The sequence below is a fragment of the Musa acuminata genome, chromosome BXJ2-6 (genome assembly GCF_036884655.1).
Source record: "Musa acuminata AAA Group cultivar baxijiao chromosome BXJ2-6, Cavendish_Baxijiao_AAA, whole genome shotgun sequence".
In the NCBI taxonomy this organism is placed as follows: Eukaryota; Viridiplantae; Streptophyta; class Magnoliopsida; order Zingiberales; family Musaceae; genus Musa; species Musa acuminata.
The window spans coordinates 10,252,758-10,280,000 of record NC_088343.1 but is presented as its reverse complement, the minus strand read 5'-3'; the positions used below and the strand labels follow the sequence as shown (position 1 = coordinate 10,280,000).

General features: G+C 38.4%; 5 protein-coding genes across 7 annotated transcripts in view; 3 read left to right on the top strand and 2 right to left on the bottom strand.

Moving 5' to 3' along the window:
* LOC135614740 (adenylate kinase 4) overlaps positions 1 to 3,416 on the top strand; it is a 4,314-nt gene extending 898 nt beyond the window's left edge. The window contains exons 2-6 of the mRNA XM_065112425.1: positions 774 to 919; positions 1,003 to 1,122; positions 1,250 to 1,417; positions 2,465 to 2,554; positions 2,903 to 3,416. Of these exons, the coding sequence (XP_064968497.1) occupies positions 774 to 919; positions 1,003 to 1,122; positions 1,250 to 1,417; positions 2,465 to 2,554; positions 2,903 to 3,001 (623 nt within the window). The 3' untranslated portion in view covers positions 3,002 to 3,416. The remainder of the gene's footprint in view (positions 1 to 773; positions 920 to 1,002; positions 1,123 to 1,249; positions 1,418 to 2,464; positions 2,555 to 2,902) is intronic.
* Positions 3,417 to 4,067: 651 nt separating this feature from the next.
* On the bottom strand, positions 4,068 to 8,306 carry LOC135614739 (probable aspartyl aminopeptidase). The gene is made up of 11 exons (XM_065112423.1): positions 8,163 to 8,306; positions 7,932 to 8,067; positions 7,750 to 7,828; positions 7,260 to 7,462; positions 6,906 to 6,975; positions 6,348 to 6,443; positions 6,057 to 6,212; positions 5,705 to 5,881; positions 5,425 to 5,499; positions 5,079 to 5,219; positions 4,068 to 4,479 (listed from the first exon to the last, which is right to left on the bottom strand). The coding sequence occupies exons 1-11, from the start codon at positions 8,236 to 8,238 to the stop codon at positions 4,258 to 4,260; spliced, it is 1,431 nt and encodes a 476-aa protein (XP_064968495.1). The 5' UTR covers positions 8,239 to 8,306; the 3' UTR covers positions 4,068 to 4,257.
* A 212-nt stretch (positions 8,307 to 8,518) lies between these two features.
* Positions 8,519 to 14,292, top strand: LOC135614738 (BTB/POZ and TAZ domain-containing protein 1-like). Its single transcript, XM_065112422.1, has 9 exons — positions 8,519 to 8,645; positions 10,199 to 10,352; positions 10,650 to 10,713; positions 11,057 to 11,424; positions 11,508 to 11,644; positions 12,032 to 12,347; positions 12,446 to 12,762; positions 12,847 to 13,626; positions 13,697 to 14,292. Exons 4-8 carry the CDS (start codon positions 11,170 to 11,172, stop codon positions 13,091 to 13,093), a joined length of 1,272 nt encoding a protein of 423 aa, XP_064968494.1. The 5' UTR covers positions 8,519 to 8,645; positions 10,199 to 10,352; positions 10,650 to 10,713; positions 11,057 to 11,169; the 3' UTR covers positions 13,094 to 13,626; positions 13,697 to 14,292.
* A 1,368-nt stretch (positions 14,293 to 15,660) lies between these two features.
* On the top strand, positions 15,661 to 21,143 carry LOC135614737 (furostanol glycoside 26-O-beta-glucosidase-like). Its single transcript, XM_065112418.1, has 13 exons — positions 15,661 to 15,967; positions 16,046 to 16,115; positions 17,338 to 17,396; positions 17,484 to 17,559; positions 17,674 to 17,751; positions 17,831 to 17,918; positions 18,075 to 18,324; positions 18,634 to 18,749; positions 18,852 to 19,072; positions 19,393 to 19,424; positions 20,003 to 20,102; positions 20,240 to 20,345; positions 20,769 to 21,143. Exons 1-13 carry the CDS (start codon positions 15,704 to 15,706, stop codon positions 20,935 to 20,937), a joined length of 1,629 nt encoding a protein of 542 aa, XP_064968490.1. The 5' UTR covers positions 15,661 to 15,703; the 3' UTR covers positions 20,938 to 21,143.
* A 68-nt stretch (positions 21,144 to 21,211) lies between these two features.
* Positions 21,212 to 26,494, bottom strand: LOC103988368 (uncharacterized). 3 transcript variants are annotated; one of them, XM_065112419.1, is made up of 8 exons: positions 26,376 to 26,494; positions 25,981 to 26,182; positions 25,110 to 25,139; positions 23,903 to 24,075; positions 23,694 to 23,757; positions 23,489 to 23,592; positions 22,881 to 23,041; positions 21,212 to 21,995 (listed from the first exon to the last, which is right to left on the bottom strand). In XM_065112419.1, exons 2-7 carry the CDS (start codon positions 26,065 to 26,067, stop codon positions 23,002 to 23,004), a joined length of 498 nt encoding a protein of 165 aa, XP_064968491.1. In that variant the 5' UTR covers positions 26,068 to 26,182; positions 26,376 to 26,494; the 3' UTR covers positions 21,212 to 21,995; positions 22,881 to 23,001. The 3 variants fall into 3 exon arrangements, with proteins under 3 accessions (XP_064968491.1, XP_064968493.1, XP_064968492.1); XM_065112421.1 differs by having other exon boundaries at positions 23,489 to 23,578; XM_065112420.1 differs by lacking the exon at positions 25,981 to 26,182.
* Between the last annotated feature and the right edge of the window lie 749 nt (positions 26,495 to 27,243).

The following is a 27,243-nucleotide window of genomic DNA, read 5'->3' as shown; positions in this document are numbered from 1 at the left end:
GGAAGTGATACATCGGATAATATGATGCATCTTTCCAGAAAATATAGGATTTTTGACCATGTGAATGTCAAAAAGTATTTATTTCCGGAATCAGATATTTTTTACATAAACTGACTATCTCCATTTGTAATTTATTCTCTTTCTAGTTCTCTCGTTGGGAAGTTAATTGTAATTGAAGTTTGAAACCAAGTGAATAATAACCGCTTGCAGTGGAATGTAGTACTTATTTTTTATTCAATGGTTGCCCTATGTTGTACCAAGCATTAGAGTTTATGTTGTTGCAATATCGTAAATATATTTTTATTAGAAATATAAATATAAAACTCTTGTATAGTTTTTTGATTAATTTTGCTTTATACTGTTGGGTGTTGTTAATTTTAAAATTATATCGTATGAATCTTTGAAAGAGATGTGCATGGATATTTATGGTTGTTTGTGTCTGAGAGGTGACATGAACTATTCCATTCGATAAATTGATATTAATCTAGTATCCTTGATCCTTTGTTTCTTAGTCAGAATTTCCAGCCTGAAATACTCAACACACAGTCAAAATTTCCTTGGACCTTACTATAGAGGATTTATCTATTGTCTTCTCTTCATCTATGTCTAAATTATCTTTTCAGATTTCCTATTTGCATATTTGGTAATAGGAACTGTTTTTTTTCTTTTTATGGTGCTAATATGTGGTGAAGTCACGCTTTCCACTTTCTTATGCATGGGTAGAAAGAGTGCTAAGTGTCTGTTCAACTTTCATGGGGTTTTTAACATTCCAGGTCCACCTGGTTCTGGGAAGGGTACCCAATCTCCTATTATTAAGGATGAATATTGCTTGTGTCACTTGGCCACCGGTGACATGTTAAGAGCTGCTGTGGCTGCTAAGACCCCTCTTGGTGTTAAGGCTAAAGAAGCTATGGATAAGGTATTCCTCTTAAAATAAATGAAATTTGGACCAAAAAAAGTTATTTTCATTACCGATCAATTCTGTGGCTCTTGGTATTCCAGGGGGAGCTTGTTTCTGATGACTTGGTTGTTGGAATTATTGATGAGGCTATTAAAAAACCATCATGCCAAAAGGGTTTCATTCTTGATGGGTTTCCAAGGACAGTTGTTCAAGCTGAGAAGGCAAGTCTTCTATGCTTTTTTCTCTTCACTCCAATGCTAGATTCATTGTTTGATGAGTTAAATACAAGTCCTTTATTTTCAGAGCTTTTACCTACTTTGCCCCTTCATCACCTGATTCCAAATGCAGCTTGATGAGATGCTGACCAAGCAGGGTACTAAGATTGACAAGGTGCTAAACTTTGCGATTGATGATGCCATACTGGAGGAGAGAATTACTGGTCGTTGGATTCATCCACCTAGTGGTAGGACTTACCATACGAAATATGCTCCTCCAAAGGTTCCTGGCATCGATGATGTAAGCAGATGGAATAAGTTTATTGTTTTACTAAAGCATGTTCTGTTTATGTTATGTAAAATGTTTTTGTCACAGGTCCATGTATGTTGTGTTGCTACTGTTGGACATTTCTTTTATTGCATTTGCATTTCCTACTTGCAAAAACTAGTTGTGGGTTGGTTGGATTGGAGAATTTTGCGTTAGAGCCTTCTTGCTTATCTTGGGGCAAAAGTTGGGTTAATGCAAAATGACAGTAGGTATGTGGTTAAGGTATAATGACTTCTGCTTCTGGATTGCATAGAGCTTGAACATACATATAGAGTGTGCTGCCAGTTTGCACATAGCTTGCGGAATGTCATTATGATTTTGCCTAAACTGTGCTTCTTGAGGATCGTTATTCTGTACTGCAGTGTAGTGAAGAGATCATGGGTTCACCGGATTGACCATTCGTGATTTTATTCGTATGAATGGGGTTGGTCAATCTGAACTTCAGTCACAAATTTGGAGAATGAAGAGGGAGGTAATAGAAAAGGGAGGAAGAGGGAGGGGGTGGGCCATTTGCACCCTCCTTTTGGTGGTCTTTCCTATGCACACCTTTACATGCCTTGTAGGAATCCCATGACACCCTTTGTTAAAAGAATTATTTTGACCTTTTAGATTCTAGATTGATAATCTTTTTGCAGACAGATATTCTATTGAACATATATGTGTTAATTTGGTATGTGTAATTTTCTTATTTTTCATAATCATGTTTGTGTTTAATATTTTATGATTCTTGCAAATTAGTCTTCAAGCTGATCGTAGAAATTTTTAGCCTTGCAAGATTCTTGAAATTGCCTCAGTAGTTAATCACCTGTGTTGTACATCTAATCTCTTTGTGAGCTTTTGTGTCCTTGTGTATCCATTTCAAAGCACATTAATGCATTTGATATTTACTAGATATCATCTTTTAGTTTTGATCAGATTTGGGAGAAGAGACATGATGTGATTTACTCTTTTTCTAATTTGGTTGGTCCTAGAGAATTAGTTCTTATGTTTCTTTTGTTATTTCAAAATTATGCTCTGAAGGTGTCAGGAGAACCTTTGATTCAGAGGAAAGATGACACAGCTGAAGTCCTCAAGTCAAGGCTTGAAGCTTTCCACAGACAAACTGAACCGGTAAGTTGATTTTCCTTCTTATTATCTTCTTGATTATTTTTGCTGATAACTGTTTTATCTGCTGCACGATGGATGATACTTTTTTTAAGCAGCATATAAATTTTTACTTGGTATTTCTTGACTGAAGTCATCAGGTACTTGTATTCTTCCCGCCGTCCGATATATGACTATTTGCATGTGCATGTGTAGTCAATCTGGGATTATTGGCAATAATAATTTTGATGGTTCTAATTATGACACATGATTTCATTGATTCATTTATGACATAGATAAGTACATCAAACTTCTTGGTTGTTATTTTAGTATTAATATGTGGAATTATATGTGTGCTATTGTTGTTTATTTCAGGTCATTGATTACTACAACAAAAAGGGAGTTGTGTCTCAGCTTCATGCTGAGAAACCTCCCAAAGAAGTTACTGCTGAGATTCAGAAGTCTCTTTCATGAGTGCAAACCTTTCGGTGGCTCGTTGCAACTTGATGTCACGAATAATCAGTCAGTTTTTTCCTTGTCAATCATGACGCACATCTATCAGTCACAGCTTCAAACTACCCGTTACTCTTAATATTCACTGGAAATGTTTGCATCAGCTTTTTTGTGCTTCATGGTGTTAGTACAAGTTTAGTCTGAAATAAGGTTTTCCCGAGTGAAGAAAAATATTTTGTTGTACCATTTATTGGAAACACGGACCCTCTAGCATTGACCCCATTTTTTTGGGGATAGAGAGATTCAAGATTTTTCAAAATTGCTGCCTTGTGTGGAAGTTGTCTGAAGAAAAATCTTCCTCTTTAACCTGCTATGTGATCAAAATTGTTTGTGAACAGTTATCGTAGTTATGTTAATCAATATCAAATTTATTGGATGTCTGTAGGGCTATAATCTGATTAACATTTGTGACAGGAAATTGGATGCATTTTCTCAATCTAAATACGATCAGATGAGGTACGCATCCATAAGCCAAATAAATTTGCACTTTTGTAAACAAGTCTTGCACTTCTATAGACAAGTTTTTCGATGATTGCCGTTTGTCAGTAGTCGAACTAGTCTCCTAGACAAAGATGATTGGAATGTCTTTTCTCATGCTTCGTTTGCTTTGTGTCTGTATTGAGGCAATGAAACCCTTCTTGTAACTTTTTACATGTAGTTATGAATAGGAATCTTGACCAAGTGCTTCTTTCGCTTTGTGTCTGTGATCTTTACAGATGTATCGATGCAATGAAACCCTTCTTATAACTTTTTACATGTAGTTCTGAATGGGGAATCTTGATTTGGTTACCAAAAACCTATCATTCTTGTTGTGTCGTTTGATGCTGTGGAAACCTAGACGAGAATTGTAGGGTTGCTCTAAATGTGTATTTATTTCTCGATGTAGACTTGCTGGTGAAGGATCTTTGTAGTACTGGCAGAAGGTTCAAAGCACCAACACCAGTGTGTACATACTTCCTCCCCATGTGCCCTGCACATCAGCAAGTATCTGGTTCCAACAGATCAAAAGAGAGAACCTTACCATAGGTTAGGGTGGGTAGTAACGAGATACTCTTGACATCTAGATGTTCAAATAGGAGTTCAATGTGACAGCTGATAGTTTTTGAGACAAAACCCCATTGAGTTAATCGTTCCCAGAATGTCATCCCGACATAATTAGTTTAGGAAAAGGTAACCACCGAACTTGGCATCATCTGTTGCATCATCCTTTAAATTGATTAGCAGTCCACGATCAACTTGTTATCCAGCTCTGTGAACTCGTCGAAGTATGCCTTGAGATGCTCATAAGAGTGCTTGGCATCATCGACTGCACACATCTCTCTGATGCTGTGCATCGACAACTGAGGAGCGCCAACATCAACTGTTCGGATTCCGACACCGCTTGCAAGTATGGGACCGATGGTTGAACCACATGGTATGTCGTTCCGAACCACAAAATCCTGGAGTCATAAGAATGGTAGAACTAAGTGGTAACATCTAAATCATGGAGTCATATAACTATGCTGAAAAAAAAAAAGAAGAAGTTTACTAGAATTTCTTCTGCATTCATGAATATCAACTGCCAGTTTGTAGTTCATCATGCCATAGCCTAATAGTTAACCAAGGTGGATCTAACATTAGCCTGAACAAGCACATCAAACATTTAAGTTTTGCATGAAATGATGAAAATGGACCCAGCCTCTTATTACTTATTAATCAGTAGGTTAATCAAAGTGGTAGTTAGAAACTTGTGGAGTAAAATTTATATTTACTTCTTGCACATTAAAATCCAACTTATCAAAAATGCCATTAAACATATCAATTTCGCATTTGGCATATGGCACATTCCACATACTTATATATGCAGCTATCAGGATCAGGATCGATCATTATACATGCACTAGTTTTAATTTTAAAGGCATTTGAATAAGCACAGAGATTATCTTTTCCACAGAGATAATATCTTAACTGCATTGAATAAAAGTCTGTAAATAGCTTGGCCAAATGTTCAAGTAATCACTATTAATACAAAAACATGCCAGTTTGAGAGTCAACTCACCTGAATTGGTAAGTTATGCATCTCCGCAATTTCTCGAAATATGAATGCAGTAACAGCATTTGTTGCATAACGCTGATTGGCATTGTGTTTAATTACAAGACCACCATGTAGTTTCGGTTGATGATTTTCCTCGTGCTTGTCCTGGCAGGAGAGCATGTAAAAAGAAGCCATCAGTGCCGTTTACATTTTCGACTGCTGTCGGTAACTCGACAGCATACTGACATTGTATTTCGAGAGTATCGCGGAGGAGGTACAACAAAATGGATCTCGCATTCTTTATCGCAAACCATTCAGGCCTTACGGCACACAGCCGAGTGTACATATAAATCAGTTAAATGGAACATACCATAAAATTAGGATGTAAAGCGTGTGCCATATCTGCCGATACGAGAAAACTCCTATGGATTGCCTTCTCGAGCAACTGAAAATTTTTTGGATGAATACAAAAAATTAGTTTAATCTATCAGATAATGCCTACAACAATTAGGTAGACTGTGGTCAAACGAATTCAGGTTTAGAATTTTTAGTAATGCACAAAGCAATACAACATATAAAAGCATAATGTGAATACGTCTGCAAAAGCAGAAAAAGCAACAGAACATATGAGTAAAATGTGAAAATGGTACCGTGGGATCTGAAGAATTGAAGTGTTTTGTTATTCTTGATAGAGCATCCAACATGGCAGGAGATCCAGCACCCTGAGCTGAATCTGATCCGACCTCCTCGTGATCAAATAATGCCACCATCCTTACGCCAGTTTCATCACCAAGAGAACTTTCAACGGAGGTGGAGTCTATTAATGCCTGAAATCAGGGAGCAACCTTGCACAATCATACACAGAATTCTAGTTCTGTTTCCAGTATCAATCAGTTTCAGACGTTCCAGGTAAAAACCCAGCAATAAATCGAAATAATCATGTACACCTTTTGTGGTGTGAAACACAGCTGCACACAAACGATGGGTAACACCACAACTGACCTTTAGTGCACAAAATGACATGCAAAGGTTGTCGAGTCTTCCAGAGAAAATGAATTCCTTCATTGCACCACCAACGACACTTGGTTGAGTATCACATACTTGCAGCTCGAAGTCGCATATTTCATCTGGATGGCAATGAGCGTGGTCAGCGATCAGCTGTGAAAACCAACCAACCATTGTGTCAGCTTCCAACATTCAATTTTGCATGCATCAGTCCTCTTTAGGTATTTTTAACATAGGTTATGAATATACACAGTTAGAGAAACAGGCATGTTTAGAACATTCTTTTACCTGCAGTAGTACTGGATGATGTTTTTTGTTATCAGCATTTGTTTTCTCATTTGACTCAGATGAGCTATTATGATCAACAAGCTTCTGGAGCTCACCCTGCACATATATAGTTGACAATAGTTAGCTGCCATTCTTCAATCAGAAAAGATTGAAGCAAACAGCATCTTGAACATGTTTGAGCAAATAAAATATTATTCTAGGAAGTTCTTGATCAAATACAAATCATTTTTGAGTCTTGAGATAGACTGGAACAGATAATTCAATGACCAGTAAGGTCAGCTGAGGTAATAAAACAGACATTCCGCGTGGGAGAAAGGACATGATGGTCCTAGTGTCCTGGAAGAATTTTGTGTTTGCAAGCAAAATGGCAAAGATACAGTAACCTATATTCATCAATCAAAATAATCTTTGTTCAAACGATGTTAAAATAGTGACAACAAGGAGAAAAGCCCAACAGTTACTTCAAACAAGTTTGATTAGTGTTAGAGCATATGTATAGGCAAATGAAGAAAATCAAGATCAAGTTCACAAAAAGTCAAATTTAGCGAATTAAATCACCTTAATTGATGTAGCCAACACAGGTAAAAGGTGACTATGTGTGTTAAACTTGAAGCCTTCCATAACGCTCCTGTTAGCAAAAATAAAGGTATTTATCCTCAACAAATTCCATACCTCCGATCTAATTTTTCTTCTAAGCTGTCATAACCCTTTAATCTAACACTTAATTAGTGAACAAATGATCAGAAAGAATTACAGAAACAAGCATGCCATCAAATAGTCAAAGTCCAAATCCGACAATGTACAAGCGAGTAACTCATGTAAAACTTCACAAGTAACCATAGTGTCCAGTTCATAGCTACTAAGAACACGTAAAATACCAATTTAATATCTAATGTTAACTGTAACACTAACCTGTCCAAGTGAATAGCTAGGGTAGGAATCCGAAGGATGGGCTCCTCGATCCTGACAAGGGTATGTGAGTAGGTTACTGAATGCTCCTTCACTTCCTTCTTTATCACTCTTCCGGCGAGGGTTAAGTCGCGATCAAACCAAGTGTGCCAAAGTCCTCCTCCATATGTCTGCACACCGACCTCAAGATATCCTCCTTTTGTTACCTAAGCAAATATGTTACACAATGATCAAGTACAATAAAAACTATCAATAACCTCACTTGCGTTTCCTGAAAGCTATTTCTCATTAAATTAGTCACAAACCAAACTGTTTCACTTTCATCAGTGGTGCTAATCATAGACATGATTGGATAAAGAATCAACTTCTGGATCCACTCTTTTTAACTACTACATTTTTCTGATCAACCAGCCCAATAATCAAAAACAGGAAATTGATCCACAGTAAGAAGATCAACTTCAAGGATATGTATATAACCAAGATGAATGCTTACCTTGGAGACAGGCTTGACTTTGAGGCACGGGCTGTCTGTATGCGCTCCAACAATGTGGAATCCATTCCCAGCAACATATCTGTTGATCCAAAATGCATATAATATACCACCAGATAGAGCTATCAAGATAGACTTTGCATCCAGGTAAGGAAGCCATAGAGGAAAGTATTAACCCTACTCACTTCTTTCCGATGGCGAAGGCGATGATGGTGGAGTGATTCCTCGTGAAGAAGTACTTTCCCCCGGATTCCAACACCCAGTCCTCTCTCTCCGATAGATGAGCGAAGCCAGCTTGTTTCAAGCGCTTCTTCGCCTCATCTACAAGTACAAAAATCTTCCCCCGATCAATACAAGAAAACGAATCCAGATCTTTGTAGATCAAAGCGAGAGATCGGGCGATGAGGCTGGATTACCGACGGCGTGGAAATTAGTAGGCGACGCGTTGAGGAAGTCGACGAGGTCGAGGGCGATCGGATCCACAGTCGCCATGTCTTCCGCTGCCTTTGGGTTGAACCTCCGCGCAAGGAATCGTAGCGGCTTTATAGTCCGAAATGTTAGCCGTTAGGAACTCCCCTGGAATCGTATCGGCAAATATACCGGTTTTAACTGTTACGATCTCATCTGATAACGCATACAAAGCATGGTATTAATTAGTATTTAAGCGAATCTCAAATCACATTTTTAATGGTCCGGTTTGACGATCGAACCGATTCTGAATCTGGACCGGCTTATTTTTATCCTTTCCTCCTCGATCTGATACTTCGACGACAAATCTGGCGCATACTTCGACGACAAATCTGGCGCCTCCTTCCCGAGAACAATGGCATTTCAAGAACTGCACGTGCCATCCGATCGACACTCGCTTCTTGTCTGCGGTTGTCTCGCTCGTCGTTCAGGTACTTTTCCTTCCAATTCTTTACTTGTTTGGATGTCGTCATTGTCCTCCTTTTATTTGGGTCGTATGGTGGGCAGATCGAGGATTAGGTTTTTTCTGATTCGTCCCCGGCGAATCTGGTAGGCGAATTGCTTAAGACAAAGTGCATAAACTAATCTGGTTAAATTTCTAATTTCGATTCGATTGTGCTTCTGTAATTCATTTTCGATTTTCCTCTATAAATTCATCTTGTGTTCTTGGTAGCATATTGTGGGATCAATTTAGATTGGACTGCTGTAAGAGATCTGTTTTTTGTTCAAAGGTTAGGGTCTTCTAGGATTGTAGGTCCATTGGGTTGAATCTTTGTTCACCCTTTCTTCGATAGAGTTAATTCTATCGCAAGATTGGTTCCAATCTTCCATTTATGACGCCTTAGCTGGAGTGGTATGCCCTGTGGACATGTATAGAACCCTAAGGTGTAAAGAAGTTGTCTTGAGTCTCTTCCTGCAATCCGTGTTTACTTACATTTAATACTCGACCTAATAGTACCAGCTTTGCAGAGGATCTTACTGAGTCTTTTTCAGTGAAGGACGAACTAGCTGTGAGAGAAAAAGGTCCTTCACTTTTCCCTCAGCCTCGGTCACCAGCCTGATTGAGATCTTCAATCCCCGGCTAATGGATTCTTCTCTTCACCAAAGGAAAAACTCGAGTGCTTCCTTCCCCTAATATGGTGTTAAGTGAATTCTTGATTTTGTTATCTTTTTGCACCTTGCTGAATATCCTTGATGTATCTGTGATATTAAATCTTTAGCAAATCATCCTAGTCATTGAAACTTCCATGGAGCTTTCTTGTTTGCTTGATTGTGCCTGATAGTTGACCGGTAATATTCTTTGGTGATGATCATAAATTTCTCTTATGGCCAACATCCTTTACCTTCAAATCTTCTGTTAATCAAAAGCGTGAACTTCTTTATTGAGGAATTATTTGGTTTTGGACCATTTGTTTTGTTGATAGTGCATATTTGATGGTCTTATTTACAGCTATACTTGTGTGTGGAACTAGATTGACTGTTTTATTGATGGTGGATTTGGGTCGATTTTAGGTGGCAGTGTAGTCAAAAGTGCTAGACGTTAAAAGACGGTTTTGAAAAGCCCGAATTGCTAGATGCTTTGATATTGTAAAATGCTCGAGACGTAAGGTGCTAGGAAGATCAACTATTGACTATAGGTCAACTATTTAAAATGAAACAAAGGAGAGGTATATCATGATGTCTTTGGCAGCGGAGAGTGACTGAGAGGACTGTGGATTTCCGATGATGAAAAGTTGAGAGATGGGAGTACCGACGATGAAGAAGAAACGATGGCCGTCAGGTTAGGGCTTGATCGTGCACTGAACTGATCAGTCGGGATATATACGTGTTGCTGTTTTCGTCTTAAATTTTTGATAGTAGTGTGTCAGAGAACATTTGCTTCATGAGATATGTTGTTTGGTTGATGGATAGTTAAAGCTCTTTATTCAAGTGTTTCTACAGGATACTTCTACGTTTGAGTTTGCTGACTATATTTTTTTTGTAGATTGAAGGATTGCCTATTGCTTCACTCAAACATGTTCTCGGTGTCTAAAAGTAGGAAACTTTAGATGCTTGCCTGAGATATCATAGAAATGTCTGATGTGAGAAATCTGTGGTGATGGATGTCATTGGACAAATAGCTCCGGAACAAGCTGCAGGTACTCGAGGACCTTTATTTGGTCATCCTCTCCCTAATATACTGGTAGTAGATTGATGAGTGCAGGGTAGGTTCTTGGATACTTTTCCTCAGCCAAGAGAAAGCAGGATTTCTTCCTCTGTTTTCTTAGCAAGACAACTTGACCTGAAAACTCGCACAACCTACGAAGAGCAGTTTGTCAACTCTGTGAAGTTTGACTTTGGTTTCTTCATAAATATTCTGATGGATTAACTTCAAGAAAGCTTTTCTTTTTTCCTTCTCTGTCCGATGTTTACTGTTCATCGTTTCTTATCTGCAGGATGGAACGTCTCACTGAAGCTTCGATGAAGAATTCAGCTACTGCGGTGGCGAGCAGGTTTCAGGTAAACTGCTTTCAGAATTTTCATAGAAGTTACATTACTTTTTTGCTTTCAAAAATACTTTTGGGAAAAATATATCAACTCAAAGCGACACCCAAAGTTTCTAAAAGCTGTAGAATCACACTACATTTGGAGAAAAAAATATACACGATAAAATGAAAGCAGAATTAAATCTCCGTGAAGTTCATAATGTCCAGGACAGTGAGTGCTTACTGATTCAGATTATTTTTTTCTTTTTTTTTTTGTTTATTGAAATTAGTTTGGATTAGTTTCCAATTGATCAGTATGATGATCTCGTGTTGTCTGATCCGACGAATAAATTCGTTTTTTTCTTCTTTTGTTGTAGGCTTAATAATTGGTGACCGTCAATTTTGCACCTCTTCAACAGTTGTTGCGGGCCCCACTTGAAAAGCCAGTGAGGCCGGACAAGCGGAGTTTGGAGTCGCAGACTATGGGGCTATGTTCGCCATTTCATCGTTTATTCTTATCCCCTTCGTCCCCCCACTGCCTGCCTCCTTATACATGCACGCCGCCACCACCGCTCACCGCTGGCATGGGATCATGGAGGAGGAAGAGCAGCAGCACGGCGAGACGCTCGTCTCGCCGACGGGGTTCCGGCGGTGGCTCGAGGCCGGGAACGATGACACGCCGCCGACCGATGTCCGGATCGTGACGTCCGGCCAGCGGCGACTCCCGGCTCATTCCAGCGTTCTGGTGATAAACGAAACACCACCCACCTATACATGCACTTGTCTATGATCTTCTATTCATTGCTCGCTTTCTTTCTTCGGGCGCAGGCTTCGGCATCTCCCGTGCTGGAGAGCATGCTGCACCGACCACGCAAAGGTGGCAGTAACCGAGAAATGGAGATCCCCGTTCTTGGCGTTCCCTGCGATGCTGTTCATGCTTTCCTCCGTTTGCTCTACTCCGCCAGGTCTCGTATCTTCTTTTCGTCCAATCTTCACACTATTTGTCGTACACCGATCTCCCTTGCGTCTCCCCAGTGCTCTTCTTAATGTCTAGGACACTGTATGTATACACAACACAAGAGTTGTGTAGGTGACATCACTAAGAGCTTATTCGCGGACGAGCTTTTTTTGTTTTTTGATGCGTTCTCCTGATGTCTTACACTTTTTATTCGAGAAAATGCTGTCGAATTGCAGCTAACACTTATGCATGGACGGACGTGTCATGCAAGCGATCTCTCCTCCGAACACGTGTGACGTGTGTCATGGAGCTGTTTTTTTAATAGATTGGACATATAATTATCTTTAAATTATTTTAAAGAGTAATTTTGATGGACGGTTGTGATTCACGGCAGGTGCGTGACGCTTGCGGAGGAGGAGATCGTCGGGGAGCACGGGATGCACATGCTGGTGCTGTCGCACGCGTACGGGGTCGGGTGGCTGAAGCGCGCGTGCGAGCGGGTGCTGTCGTCGCGGCTGACCGCCGAGGGCGTGGTGGACGTGCTGGTGCTGGCGCAGCAGTGCGACGCCCCCCGCCTGCACCTGCGGTGCATGCAGCTGCTTGCCAAGGACTTCGCGGCGGTGGAGCAGACCGAGGCCTGGCGGTTCCTCCGGGACCACGACCCCTGGCTGGAGCTCGACATCCTCCAGTTCCTCGAGGACGCCCACCTGGTGCGTACGTCGCATGTCGCTTGCCGGGCATGATGCGGTAGCTGAGAGAGAGAGAGAGATTGATGGGTTTGTTGCCGGCTTCGGTGGTGTGACTGCAGAGACGGCGACGGCTGGGGAGGAGGAAGGCGGAGCGGAGGCTGTACATGGAGCTGCACGAGACCATCGAGTGCTTGCACCACATCTTCAAGGATGGATACGCGGCGATGGGGCACTCCGGCAGGGAGGAGAAGCGGGCCCGCTGCCCCAACCCCGTCACCTGCCGCGGCCTACGGCAGCTCGTCCGCCACTTGGCGGCCTGCGACAACGAGAAGAGGCGCTGGTGCCGTCGGTGCAAGTGTCTCTGGCAGCTCCTCCGCCTCCACGCTTCCACCTGTACCGAGCTCGACGACGCCTCCTGCGAAGTTCCCCTGTGCATGTACTTGTGCAACTGGTGCTGCTGGGAAATTAATGGAAGAACATAACCCAGGTCATTCGTCTTTGTTTCTTGGTGATTCCACAGGCAATTCAAGCGGAGGATGCAGCGTAGGGAAGGCGAAGAAGCGGATGGTGATGACAAGTGGGGGATGCTGGTGAAGAAGGTGGTCTCAGCTAGAGTTGTGTCCCACTTGGTGAAGAAGCACAAACAACCGGTACTGTATCCGGGGGATTCAAACTACAACAGCAGCTTTAGCCGAGTAGTTCGCTTGGTTGCTCCTCCTACTCTTATGTTGCTTTGTTCTTCGGTTCACCATCCTTGTCTTGTGTAAATTTAGTCAGGTATATATATATATATATATATATATTACTATTTTTTTTGCATCGCACGGAGATTTGTCACGTGGGCTTTTATGACTGCAGACGAAGTCAATTATATATGAAAAAAAATTATTTTTTGATTAATTTTTACAAAAAAAATCTAACCATGAGTAGTTTTTAGAGTTTGAATAGTTAGAGACAGGAGGGGATTCGAGATGGGTATATGTGATATTGGAATCGATTTATTATATCCTAAATCGTCTTCAAATCTCGATCAAAATTAGTCAAAATTAATTTGATCGAATGGAATTGGGCCGCTGCGTCGTATCTCGCTGGCTGCAATTATGACGTGCATCGGAATCATATCCGCTGGCACTTGAATTCCTCGTCTCGGTGGTCGGTGACCAGTAGTGCTTCCTCTTGATATCCTCTCTGTCGTGGGGTACGTGAGGTTGCTTGTCTCCCTCCTCGGATAGCATGCCTTGTCCCCGTCCTCCCTCTTCAAAGGTCGGCATCGATTGAGCAGCTCAAGGCACTCTTGACGGTACGCTCTCTTGTTCTTGATCGCATGTCTCTTCAGACATCACATGTTCTAATCCAAATCTGATATACAGTAAGCTTGCCCAGTGTACGTATCTTGTTCTTCCTATGGCAACAATGAATGCCCAGCAAGTGTTCGACAAAATTCCCCAGCTAAAACAACTCGTGTTGGGCTGGGGGTGTGCAGCAGAAAAGTGCGTGAGGTGCACTTACGGCGATGAACTTATTGACGGAAAGGAAGACAAGGATAAGAGAACAAAACGGAGTCACGGAGGACCTACTGTGGCCGACCGTGTTTTGCTCTACGCGTTTCACGTTGGTCCGCCACTTTCTTTTACCCCGAGAAAACTCGATTAGTTCGATGTCCTTGGATTCATGAACTCATCTCAGAAGACTGCACAGATCGCGATGGATGTAATTATCTCAAGAGATCTGCAATGAAGACTGTCACGAATTTGAAGCAGTGTTCGCAGTGAAGAATTGAAGTCATCCACATCCATGGCGACGCGTTGCAAGCCTTCGTGAATGCAGGAAATAACGTCATTAGCTTCACGGAGTATTAGCTTCATTCCCACCATGATTACAGTCTCAGCTACTCTTAGGTCATTCCTATGTAAACTAACAAAGACAGCTAATTATACATTATTTTTATAATTGTCTATCTTCTACATCTCGATTTTTATATTTTTAATAATTATATTAAATTTTATATTTATAAAAATAAAATATTTTATTTTGTTTTTTCTTATATGTCGATTTTATCGATGAAAGTACCACGCGTATTATCACATATGATAAATGATATTAAAATAAGATTAAAAAATAATATTATAAAACTATTTTTATCGTTTAAAGAGAAAAATAATAGAGATTTTGTTGGGAAAAAAAATTATATAGCTATGCTATTCAATTGCTCCACTTTCTCGGAGGTTTTGTTGAAAAGTGAAACATTCATTTCTCATGTGATCCTGTCTCATCCTCATCCGTCAACTATCGTAGAATTATTAATTTCTTGATTGTTACTTTCATAGAACTTATAGATGAAAAAATTAATATCGATAAAAATAATATTATGAAATTATCCTTGTATTTTTGTTTGTATCATTTTATAATAACATATATAATATTTTCATCATTAGAATCGATGGTATTAGTAGAAATAAGATTAAATATTTTTTATAAATATAAAAATTATAATATAATTTTTAAAAATATTAGGATCAAAATATTAAAAATAATCGCTTAAGGGAGTAATCTGTAATTCATCAGATTACCCCGGAGGTGTGGGGGTAAGGAATAAAATTAGTTTTTTGTTCATCAAGCTCAGGTCACTTTTGGGTCCACTAGGTCGTCACAAGTCCAATATATATATATATATATATATATGTTATTCAATTACTCCGCTTTCTCTTTATATCGATTTTATTGAAAAGTAAAAATATTCATCTCTTTCTTGTGATCTTGCATAATTATTAATTTCTTGATTGTTACTTTCATAAAACTTATTGATGAAAAAATTAATATTGATGAAAATAGTATTATGAAATTATCCTTTTATCTTTGTTCGTATCATTTTCTAGTATATATCAGTGTTATTCAATTGCTCCACTTTCTCTTTATATCTTTGAAGGTTTTATTGAAAAGTAAAATATTCATCTCTTTCTTGTGATTCTGTCTCATCCTCATCGGTGGACTACTACATAATTATTAATTTCTTGATTATTTATTTCATAGAAGTTATAGATGAAAAAATTAAATATCGATAAAAATAGTATTATGAAATTATCCTTTTATCTTTGTTTGTATCATTTTCTAGTAACGTATATAATATATTTTCGTCAATAAAATCAACGGTACAAGAAATAGGATTAAATATTTTATTGTTATAAATATAAAAATTATAATATAATTTTTAAAAGTATTAGGATCGAAATGTTAAAAATAATCGGCTAAGGGGGTAATCTGTAATTAACCAGATTACCCTCGCTTTGGTTGGGGGGTTTGGGGGGGGGGAGTGGGTGGGTTTTTTGGAGGGGAAATAAAAAGTTAGCCTTTTTGCTCGTCAAGAACGCATACAGATCATGGCGCTGCTAGGCCTTCCGCTGAGCTCCTGCTACCACGCCACCATCGCTGAATCCGTCAGGTTAAGAAGTACAGCTCCTGCAGTAGCTAAGCAACCTCTACCTCGCCAAACCAGGAAGAGGCCACCGCGTGCTGCTGTGGATGGCACTGCTCTGGGGGAGAAGCTGGAGACGATCCCCACCGCTGTTCCGGCCAAGGTTGCACTGGGAAGGAGCAGCTTCCCTCGGGGCTTCGTCTTCGGCGCTGCCTCTGCTGCCTACCAGGTTTGTTCGTTCGTCTCCCATTCCTTTCCTCTTCGTCTCTTCTCTCTCGTTTACAGCCCTGATGAGTTGATGGTGTAGGTGGAAGGAGCATGGAACGAAGGAGGGAGAGGACCGAGCATTTGGGACACCTTCACGCATAACCAACCTGGTATCCCACCTCTACTCCTCAGTGTCTCACCTTTTCATGTAGATCTCCTAAAGAAGCCAAAGAAACCAACTAAGATAGGACTTGGTTTGTACGCATCCACGTACGGTTCAAGTTCTGCCACGCACAAACGTTGGCCTAGCAAACTCCAGAACGGCAAACTTGGTCGAAAAGCTTTATATTAGGATTTAAGATCTGTACCTTAGATACTTGCAACCTTATTCTTGTGTCAACATCGATCCCAAGGGGTCTTAAAACTAGTTTTTCCCAGCAAAGTAGTTTAAATTTAGTCGCTTTAGATCATGGGATTAGATACATTGAATGATAAGAGAGAAAACAAGATACTAGTTTTGCCAGCTAAAATAGTCTTGAAAATTATCTGAAATAGTCTGTAAATGTGAGAGGACCAATTGACACTAATCATATTCCTCTGATGCTACTGGATCTTTAAACCTTCGCCATATGATAACTACACTTTGTTTGTCCTTTCTTGGTTAAAAATATATTGTTTCTTTTGCATTTATTGGTAAAGTCACAGTTAGTTAGTCTCGTATTAGTTGGTTACTTGAAAAGTAATTTTCTAGTAAAAAGATAAAATAGTGATGAGATCTCAAAAATATTATTTCCTTTGCATATATCAGTAAAGTCATAGTTAGTCTCATATTAGTTGGTTACTTGAAAAGTAATTTTCTAGTAAAAAGATAAAATAGTCTAAAAAATATTATTTCCTTTGCATATATTAGTAAAGTTAGTCTCATATTAGTTGGTTAGTTGAAAAGCAATTTTCTAGTAAAAAGATAAAATAATCTAAAAAATATTATTTCCTTTGCATATATTGGTAAAGTCATAATTAGTCTCATATTAGTTTGAAAAATAATTTCTAGTAAAAAGATAAAATAGTGATGAGGTCTCCAAAAGGCCAACTAGATATGAGACTGGGTAGTTGAAAAGTAAAATGATAAATAGTGAAGACAAGATTCGATATATCGATAGTGATCTATCGATAGTCAAACTTATCTGACATCTTTAAATTCGATAGCTCTGATTGATAAAAGAAGTCAAAATGTAATTTTCAAAAACCAACCGAGATGATATAACAATTACTAGACACTCCAAGATATCATTTCCACTCATACGTAAATATTAGCATCTTGAAGATTGATTGTACAGACAGATAGGGTTTGATAGAGATTGAACCTTGTTGGTAACACTTTGTGTCTTCCAGGGAAGATCCAAGACGGGAGCAATGGAGACAAGGCAACTGATTCATACAACAAGTACAAGGTAAGTTATTCCTGAAGCCAAGCAGGCCAAGCTCTCTTCATGGCACTCTTCACTTTGCACACAAAAAGTAACAACAGCATACTGCAGGAAGATGTGAAACTGACGAAAGAAATGGGCTTGGACTCCTACAGGTTCTCCATTTCCTGGTCAAGGATATTGCCAAGTAATCTTTTCTCCATCTGTTCTACTATCCTTCATGAAATCCATACACAAGAATAGGTTATTTTGCCAAGTAAATTTGCATATCTTGATCGAGATTATAAAACTTGTTTTGCAGAGGGCACATTGTTAGGTGGTGTCAACCCGGAAGGAATCAACTATTACAATAATCTAATCAATGAGTTACTTAAAAATGGTACGAGTCTCCGATGACCATTCGATAACTAACTTCAGTATTTTTTAGATCATGTTTTTATCATATGATTGTTGTGTAGGCATAAGACCCTTTGTCACTTTGTTTCACTGGGACGTGCCACAAGCATTAGAGGATGCATACGGAGGTTTCCGGGATTATGAGATTGTGTAAGCATAATCTCTTGGTTATTGTCTAATAGATTTGAAGGAATTTGCAAGCATATGTTAATGATGGTTCTCTCAGAATACATGAAAGACATAATTATCTTACCCCAAAAAAGGATATCCTTCATGTTCCATCTTCTTCTTGTTATCGTCATACAGGAATGATTTCAAGGATTTTGCAAGCATATGCTTTGAAGAATTCGGAGACAGAGTCAAGCACTGGATCACACTGAACGAGCCATGGAGCTTTAGCAGCATGGGGTATACTTTTGGCCGTCATGCACCTGGGAGATGCTCCAGTTGGTATGGGTGCACCGTAGGTGATTCCTCCACAGAACCCTACACTGTCACTCACAATCAAATTCTGGCTCATGCAGAAGTTGTCAAACTATACAAGGAGAAGTTTCAGGTAATCTAAAACAAAAATCTCTCTTATTTTACTAGTCATATATAACTTCTTTGACATCATAAATTCTCACATCATATTAACACCAAGTCTAAAGAGAGGTAAGAAACTATATAACATTAGGGTCAACCAAGTAAGCAACAAGATAATAAGGTAAAGACTACAAACCATAAGACAATATATTTATGGGAAAATAATAATCAGAATCAAGGAGATTACAAATGGTTCTCTCTGGTTCGACCAGAAGATATCAAACTTCGTGAAGTTAGGATGTGAAAGAGATGAGAACTAATCATGAATTCTCCATTGCAGGCGACACAAAAGGGTGAAATAGGCATTACCTTGAACAGCATGTGGTATGAACCCTATTCCAAGTCGCATCATGACAAAGAGGCAGCCAATAGAGCCATAGAATTCATGTTTGGATGGTTGGTGAAAACCTATTTTGTCTTTCACTATGAACATAATGTATGTGTGTGTGTATATACATATATATGTATACACTAAATGCATAGATGATTTGTGTTCAGGTACATGGATCCGTTGGTTTATGGTGACTACCCATTCATCATGAGAGCATTAGTCAGGGAGAGACTTCCACACTTCACACACACACAGTCCGAAATGATCAAAGGGTCTTATGATTTCATTGGGATCAATTACTATACTTCAAGATATGCACAACATGATCCGATCGTTCAAGATCACTCTCCTGGTAGTAGCTATGAAGATCAATACGTCCGACAATTTGGTATGCCAATAAAATTTCATCATGTTTTTTCTAAATAATTTCTTCTTGTTTCTTCTTCTTCTTCGTTAGGGTTTACTTTTCTTCATATAACTCGGTAAATCACTTGCATTTTTTGAAGATTGAGAGATGTATCGGACAAAACGAATACGTGCATTAGCCATGTATGCTAATGACTCATATGGTTCAACTGACAAAAATATTCTTTAATCAGTCAATTTTTAGCATAGTCTTCTTCAAATGTAGATGCTTAGGGTCTTATATTTGCTTGCAATGTACTTGTTGACTCCTCCCAACATCATGAATTATTTTGCTTCTTGCAGATTCAAAGAATGGCATCCCTATCGGTCCACTGGTACACATCCTGCTCTCTCACTAACATGTCTCATAATAAGATGAGATTTCCAAAGTGATAGCCTGCAACCAGTTCATTCTGACACTTTGTGATCAACTTGGTGATCCAATGAATACATTGGTCTCCTTTGATTATCACAAGAGCAAATAATATATTTCTTTTCTCGTCTTTTCCTTTGTAGATTACTTAAATTTAAAATCTCCTTTATTTCTTTGTTGTTCATATCATGGTTTTAAGTCTTGATCTCGGATCCATAACGATCCTTGGTCGGACTAGTATGGGTCAACCGAGCCAGAGAGAAAGAAGAGGAGGGGAGGATAAAAAGAGAGAAGGTTGAGAAGTGGGGAGATATCAGAAACTTCCAAAAAAGAAACAAAACATCTTGAATTGTGCTGAGCAAAATCAACTGATCCGAATATTGATATCTTATCAGATGGATAAATACTGGTCGATAAAGAGTAAAATTTGTACTACTTACTTTTCTTGGCTCATGCTTAAAATATGAGAAAGCTGAAGGAATTATACTCACCTACATGTTTATAGTCCTTGCATTTTATTTGTTACTGATTTCAATGCAGCATGGTTCTTGGGTAAACGTTTATCCTCCTGGAATGAAGGAACTTCTACTGTACACAAAGAAGAGATACAACAACCCAAAGATCTACATCACTGAGAATGGTAAGTGTCGATTGAGATATGTTGAACTTAAGCTTGAAATCAAGTAATAATCAGAGAATGAAGCTGTGCAGATAGTTGCCAGTAGATGAGACCGATTCTGATGATACTAATAATTTGAATGTGGATGTATTTTTTAGGAACTGCTGAAATAGACAAGGATTTGCCATTGGAGCAAGCTCGTGAGGATCCACATCGACAAGACTACCTTGCGGTCCATTTTGCTCAAGTACAGGAGGCCATTCGGTATGTCGATACCATTGAAATAAAAAATGTGCTGAAGATTAGTCCCACATTAATAAGAAATAAAAAAGAACCGGAATTGACTATTTAATAACTTGGTTCTTAGGCTGACCAAGTTGACATATGTTTTGCATTTATGTCATCATATAAATACAAATATACTGATTTTGGTGATTTATTGGACCGGTACTGATGACTCATATTGGTAGCACTATCATGGTTTATGCACATGCACAAGTGGATTAAACTGGTTTGGATTTAGATGCCTGGGCCGATTTGATTCTTACAATATAAATATCCCATGGTGGAATTCGTTGCACAATATATCTAAATTTAGCTCATGTTTAAATTGCAAATAAATCATGCATGCAGAACACTAAACCGAGTTAGATAAACTCTAACCTTTTCAAACTTGGATCATTGCAGAGAGGGAGTTCGGGTGAAGGGCCACTTCACATGGTCTCTGACTGATAACTTCGAGTGGGACAAAGGCTACACCGAGCGGTTCGGGCTGGCATACATCGACTACGACAATGGCTTCGATCGCCATCTCAAAACATCAACCAAATGGTTCAGCAGGTTCCTGACAACATGAACTGTTGGTTTGGTGGTGGTTCATGAGTAGCTTATGTTTTGCCAAGAAACTATCTTGGTTTACCCGCATGCTGGATCAAATAAAAAGTCTGTCTTAGTGATATGAAGCAATATTTGATGGTGGTTCATGAGTAGCTTATGTTTTGCCAAGAAACTATCTTGGTGTACCTGCATGCTGGATCAAATAAAAGGTCTGTGTTAGTGATATTGAGCAATATTTGATGGTGGTTCATGAGTAGCTTATGTTTTGCCAAGAAACTATCTTGGTGTACCCGCATGCTGGATCAAATAAAAATTCTGTTTTAGTGATATGAAGCAATATTTGATGCATCTAAGTAAACAACAACGACAGAAGATGAAAGCAGTCTAGGTGGGTGTATAAAAAAGGAGTTAAAACATCCTGATAAAGCTAATACCATTGAAAAGAGTGCTTTGATCAAGTGGATGTGAGAATTTCATGTTCTTGTGAAAGGATATCAACTTTTGACTGATAGGCATAAGGCAGAAAAGGGAAATGGAAAACCATTATATGTACATTTAAAAAACACTGTTCATAGAATAACTACCATTATGGAACAAACATTATAGAATAACTACCATTCTTTGATTGATCAATGAAAAGCAACTAAAGCCATACATCCAAATGTTACATATCATGTCCATCAGATGCCAAGTCTATCAAGGTACCCAGGCTGAAACCAACTCTCATATTCCCAGCCCTTTATAATTGGTGCTTGGTTGGTCTATCCAGTTATTTTAAAACCTTGCTTTTATATCAACTCTAGATTTTCTTGTATGTGGATAGTTTGTGATCAATCATATTGCTTGTATCAACATCTGAACTGAACTGAACTAAATGCTTCAATATGGACCACTATTTTTTGAGGAAACTCAGAACAGCACTTAATAAAATGGTAGAAGTATGTAAAATTAACTGAATATATTGAATTAATAGGATACAAGTCTTTCCACAAGATGCTATCATGGGAAATTCTGGATGCCTCGCTATTGATCTGATGCTTCCAGAGCACTTACCAATAAAGCATCCCAGCAATTTTCCTGAAATTAAGAATCTACTCAGTCAGTACGGGATATAAATGAGAAACCATAACAAAAGTCAGATATTTCAAAATCATAAGCATCAGAGTAATGCTTGCTACTAAATTTCAATAAACTAAAATGACTGGTACTCTCGAATAATGTAACGACACTATGAATATGATTTACCTAAAGCACAGTTAATTTTTTAAGTCTTCAGAATTTATTTTCAGCAATAAGCAAGTCCTAACCTCAAGCTCACATTGAAATTAATCCACTCAATTCATTAATATTAAGAAACAAGCTAATATCATAAGAAGTTAGCAGAATTCCCTTGCTTGTGCAACACATTGCACATGCTTAAAAATCATATCTGAACCTTAGATGCCATAACAGGTGTTCAAACTGTATAGTTCTGGTTCTATGTTCTTAATGCATGATGAATCTCAAAATTTTCTTGAACTTCATAAAAGCCCTCACTATCAGATAATTGCTTACGTTACAGTCATAAAATATTGTTCGATATCAACAAGGCAGACGCCTAAACCGGTACGAATGGGCCGTACATATCGCTCTGAGTGTACATCAGGACACAGACTGCCCCAAGTTTCAGGTGGTCCAGTCTGACCAATAAAAAAAGGAAAAAATAATTGACAGATTTAGGGCTCAAGTTCACAAGCCCTGTTCCCCCTCCCTTCTCGACATGTAACCGTGAGCCATTGCTCTTGCCAACCACGAGAAATAAATGAACCCAGCTTAATAGAATTAGCAAACTTTCTTATATCATGAAATTTCATAATCATAAATTATGACCGTCAGAAACAACAAAGAAAAGAGAATGAACAAATCAGCTGACTGTAATTAACAGCATAGCTACACAGCGAACATGTAGAACTATGACTTTACCTGTCCTCATATTAAATGAAGCAAGGTCCCCAGAAGCCAGAACCATTTCCTACATCGACTGTATAGCCATCTGGATCATCACAAACTGACTTAATTGGTGTCTCTCGAAAGTCAACTGAAATTACAGGTCTCCTTTGTGCTGAAGTATCATAAAGACAATCCTATCACAAAATATAAATTTTAACAAATAAGAGTAATGTCAAACTAATTATCAGAGAGAATTAAGTGCATAAGCAATTAATTACATCGCTTTCTTGAGTTCTGGAGCAAAGAGAGGTAAGAGGTATTAACCATATACAAAAGATAGAACATATGGTGACAAAATATTCAACACTAACCAATAAAAAGAGGAAAAACCAATAAGCATATGGAAACTTTCCAGTAACTGTAAGTTGGTTAACGAGCAAAATATGCATGCAGTGTTGATAATAAAAATTGGCCAGTCATCCTTAGTATATAATCGAACTTAAGGCTTTCAAAATTTTTCTCAATCTCATACAATAATTGAAAAAATGTTAAGAGACCTGTAAAAATGATTGACTCCACATATCTGCTTTTTTTTTTTGCTTGTAAGCTACAACTTGGAAAAAGATCCTCTAATGCCATACCTGATAATTGTTCGTCCCAGCCACAATTTTTCGATGTCTTCACTCAGAAAAGTTGCAGTAGTAAACCAAGTTGGATAGAATATACCAAGGCTGTTGGAGGGAGGCTTCACAGGAACCAAGAGAAAAATGATAGAACCTTATTAATAAAAAAAAGATAGACCAGAAATACTTCTTAAGTTGCATAAAAAAGAATGTAATGACTCACAGGCTTTGCAGTCCAGATCTTGCTACAGTTTTCAAGATCCCACAAGTTCAATTCAACACCCTTCCTGAGACAAAAGAAAACAAAATTGAACTACTAGAACAGTTTGGCCATATGCCACCCTTGCAAGCATTTATTGAAGGGTTGTCATCCATAAATATAACCAACAAAAAGACAAACCAAATTTTTGCTAACAGCTCAAGAAAGCTTACCCTCCAAATAAGGCATAATTCTTGCGTCTATCTACTGAAGTACATAGTATTTTACCAGCAGAGCACATGTTCCATGTAGTATGTGAAAACATACTCAAATTTTGTGTTGCATCTCCGAAGGAAATAGACCTCAAGCAAGCATTCCCCTTTTCAAGACAAGTAATGCAACCGACCTGGAAAATATAAAGAATTGAATAAATATAAATATGCATGCAATTTGAGATCGCAACGAAAATCTAGAAGTAGCACTACCTCCACTGAACTGAATTTTACTCAATAGATGCATGCATATGCAAAACAATTGTGACTATGCACCAGCTAAATTCTGCTCTTTTCTGGTTCTCATACAACTTCCATTGTCCAAAAATAAACTGCGCACCAGCATTGTTCTTGGATCTCAAAAATAAACCATTTGGTTAAAGTTGCAGCAGTCTATATACTGGAGCATTGGGATGAAAAAGACAAAAGTTCTTAAGGCAAGAATGATCTACCATCTGAACACTTTAGTCATTGTCCTGCAGATCATATGGCTAGAAAACAGTATTTGACACGAGCATCACATGTTTGACCCTCTAAATGGAAATTGGGCAGGTGCTAAGGCTATTAATTCAACAATTTTTAATACTGACATAAAAAGAATTTTTTTTTGTGATCTAAGAATACTTGACGATCATTTAAGATTAAAAATTCTCTCTCTTTTTTGGTTTGCATAGCTACCTCATTTTAATTCTTTGATGACAATGTTCTTCAAATTGCCTTTTGTTGTGAAATACAACAAAAGTACAAGAGAAAAAGCTGAGTTAATTTCTTTATTATGTACAATCAGGCCTTTATTTCTTATCTCGTGCATAAACAAGTTTGTACAGAATTTATCTTAGCAAGAGGTACCGCAGATTGGTGAAATGACAGGGTGCAAGTTCATAGAAAGTATTACATTTGCTACAAGCTACAAACTGACATTTATTTTATATTTACATTGAAGAAACATCAATTCCTTGGTTTTCAAGAGGTGCAAACCAACAACTGAACAACATGATCATCTTGAAGAGAGCTATCTAATGATCTGAATTGATCAATTTTTGTGATGTCCAAAGCCTCTCCATTTAGAGGATTCAGAAATTCAACCTGGAATTTGTAGTCTCTCTCATATTTCAACAGCTGAGGCAAAGAGGAAAAAAGTCATGCCATTTGATAAGTGATAGCTTACCAAACCATTCTTGCGAGCGACAGCCAAAAGCTGCAAAGCACAGCAAACAAGTTATAGCTGCTCTCCAGGGAGGGTAGAAGTATATTACATGTGTCAAACTGTTACGAGATATAACATACAATTATACTACAGTAACATGTAAGAATCTCCAAACACAGGAGAAAGAATGGCAACACATCTTTTGCAATTTACATGATAATCCAAGATTCAACAAATACAACGTGATATTCTAGTCAAAAGAATTCATATAACCATAAAAGGGCATTCCAATGAATTGATCTCATGCCAATATGGGATCGGGAGAGACTCAATGAATACAGTTGTGCCCTTGCAGACAAAGAGGCGGTGTAGAGTGTGCTCTACGACTTAAATCCTTGTCACAATTACTGATGGTTGCCATTAATCCATCTTTAACAAAATCTGATAAAAAATAATTAAAAACCCTTCTCTGATCAAACTTGGACCTAAACAGGTACACATTCTAATTCTGCAAGCATCCTTACAACCATGTGTTCAACCCTAATGTAATTTTCATGCAGAACATTCTTATATTAAATAAAGTAAAATACACTAAAGAAGTACAAGCAAATAAAAATCCAACAAGCCACAAGATCAACGACCAAAAGTTGACCTGCCTTAAATAGAACAATTTTCATCCTAAGCAAGTCCTTAAAATCTCAGAAAACTGAGGGCCAAGATCAAACTAACACCAAAGTCGCAGCACTACGCTTCTTGATGTTAGTTAGAAAAAGGTGAACAACGTTTCCTCCTTTTGGCCTCCCGCAGGAGGAATAATTAGCCTTCTTGCTGGCATACGACTTTAAAGGTGAATATTTAAAAACCAATAAATGGGTCGTGATAAAGGAATGACCTTGCAAGTAAACCGCATCGGCCTTCTCCAAAATTCTTTCTCCAGTAAAGAGCGAGTTTGCAAGGAGATAGAGTGAGCCTTCTCCATAATTCTTTCTAGGGTAAACAATCAGCATTCCGGTCTCCATGTTTAAGAGATATTCTTGCTAACTCCGTCTCCGTATCTTTTTCGAGTGAGCAATTAGCATTCTTTTTCTGGAATACTATCAAAACCACATAATATAAGATGATAATTCCAGCATGCCTTTCATGCGGAATGGCTGCAGATTCAGCATCACGAGCCAGCCATAAACTCATGGGACGAGGGACGAAGGCCGAGGGCCTCGCCATTAGCATGGCGGGCACTATCGATGAGAAAAGGGGCGACCGAGAGTCATAGGAGGAGGAGGAACCTACCATTCGCGGCCGCTCGCCGTCCGCCTTCGGAGACCACCTCGCGGAGGGAACAGAGATTACAATCCCGAACGCCGTTTGGTTCGGGGTTTGATGTTTGATTACGGCCGGTCATGGCTTGAACTCGTTCGGCTCGTTTTGGTTTGGTTTGCCATGCTATAAGCTATATATTACCGCATCAGACGGCCCGCGTTGTCTCGGTAATCATCTCGATCGTCGCTGTAGTGAGGGGTAAAACCGGTAATAAAGTTCACAATCGGCTGCAGCGGACGAGTCACGCTAAGATATTACTATTATTTATCATCCCTTTTTTTATTATTTATAATTTAATTTTAAAACTTTTTTATATTTATATCGACATAAATATACTATTCTCGATGATGTTGACAGGTAAAAAGCAAGATGAAATAAGAGATTGCGAGAATAAAATAAAATAAAATCAATAATATTATGATTGTCGATGATAAAATAATATTTTTTTTAAAGAATTAATAAAAATTATAAATAGCAAACTAAGGTCATGTTCAAAAATATAAGGGATTATCCTGAAATTTTAATATAACATGTATCTCCCTTTAAATATTTAGATATACAAACACATTTGCCTCTCATCAACCATTTGCCTCAAATCACCAAATCAATCCAGCTGTTGAGTTCAATTTGCAAAGAAATTGTTACTCACATTTAATCCCCCTGACGAACAAATATGAAAATTTTCCTCCCCGAAAAACAAAAATTTATTGGATCAAGATACCGAAAAACTGGCCAGCAAGCTTTTCCTGTATTTCGTTTTGTTGCTGTTCAAGACGCGATTAGATAAGAGGATAAAACTAAAATCTATCACAATCCTCTCCGAAGAACAAAGACAAGG

Coding starts and splice junctions, on each gene's coding strand:
- LOC135614738 (XM_065112422.1), top strand. CDS start 11,170: ATGTTCGCCATTTCATCGTTTATTCTTATCCCCTTCGTCCCCCCACTG. Junction 12,348..12,445: donor TCCTCGAGGACGCCCACCTG/GTGCGTACGTCG, acceptor GTGTGACTGCAG/AGACGGCGACGGCTGGGGAG. Junction 12,763..12,846: donor TGCGAAGTTCCCCTGTGCAT/GTACTTGTGCAA, acceptor GTGATTCCACAG/GCAATTCAAGCGGAGGATGC.
- LOC103988368 (XM_065112419.1), bottom strand. CDS start 26,067: ATGGAGAAGGCTCACTCTATCTCCTTGCAAACTCGCTCTTTACTGGAG. Junction 23,758..23,902: donor AATTATGCCTTATTTGGAGG/GTAAGCTTTCTT, acceptor CTTTTGTCTCAG/GAAGGGTGTTGAATTGAACT. Junction 23,593..23,693: donor AGATCTGGACTGCAAAGCCT/GTGAGTCATTAC, acceptor GTTCCTGTGAAG/CCTCCCTCCAACAGCCTTGG.
- LOC135614739 (XM_065112423.1), bottom strand. CDS start 8,238: ATGGCGACTGTGGATCCGATCGCCCTCGACCTCGTCGACTTCCTCAAC. Junction 6,976..7,259: donor CTAGCTATTCACTTGGACAG/GTTAGTGTTACA, acceptor TTTTGCTAACAG/GAGCGTTATGGAAGGCTTCA. Junction 5,882..6,056: donor TGTCATTTTGTGCACTAAAG/GTCAGTTGTGGT, acceptor CCCTGATTTCAG/GCATTAATAGACTCCACCTC.
- LOC135614737 (XM_065112418.1), top strand. CDS start 15,704: ATGGCGCTGCTAGGCCTTCCGCTGAGCTCCTGCTACCACGCCACCATC. Junction 15,968..16,045: donor CTGCCTCTGCTGCCTACCAG/GTTTGTTCGTTC, acceptor TTGATGGTGTAG/GTGGAAGGAGCATGGAACGA. Junction 20,346..20,768: donor CAAGTACAGGAGGCCATTCG/GTATGTCGATAC, acceptor GGATCATTGCAG/AGAGGGAGTTCGGGTGAAGG.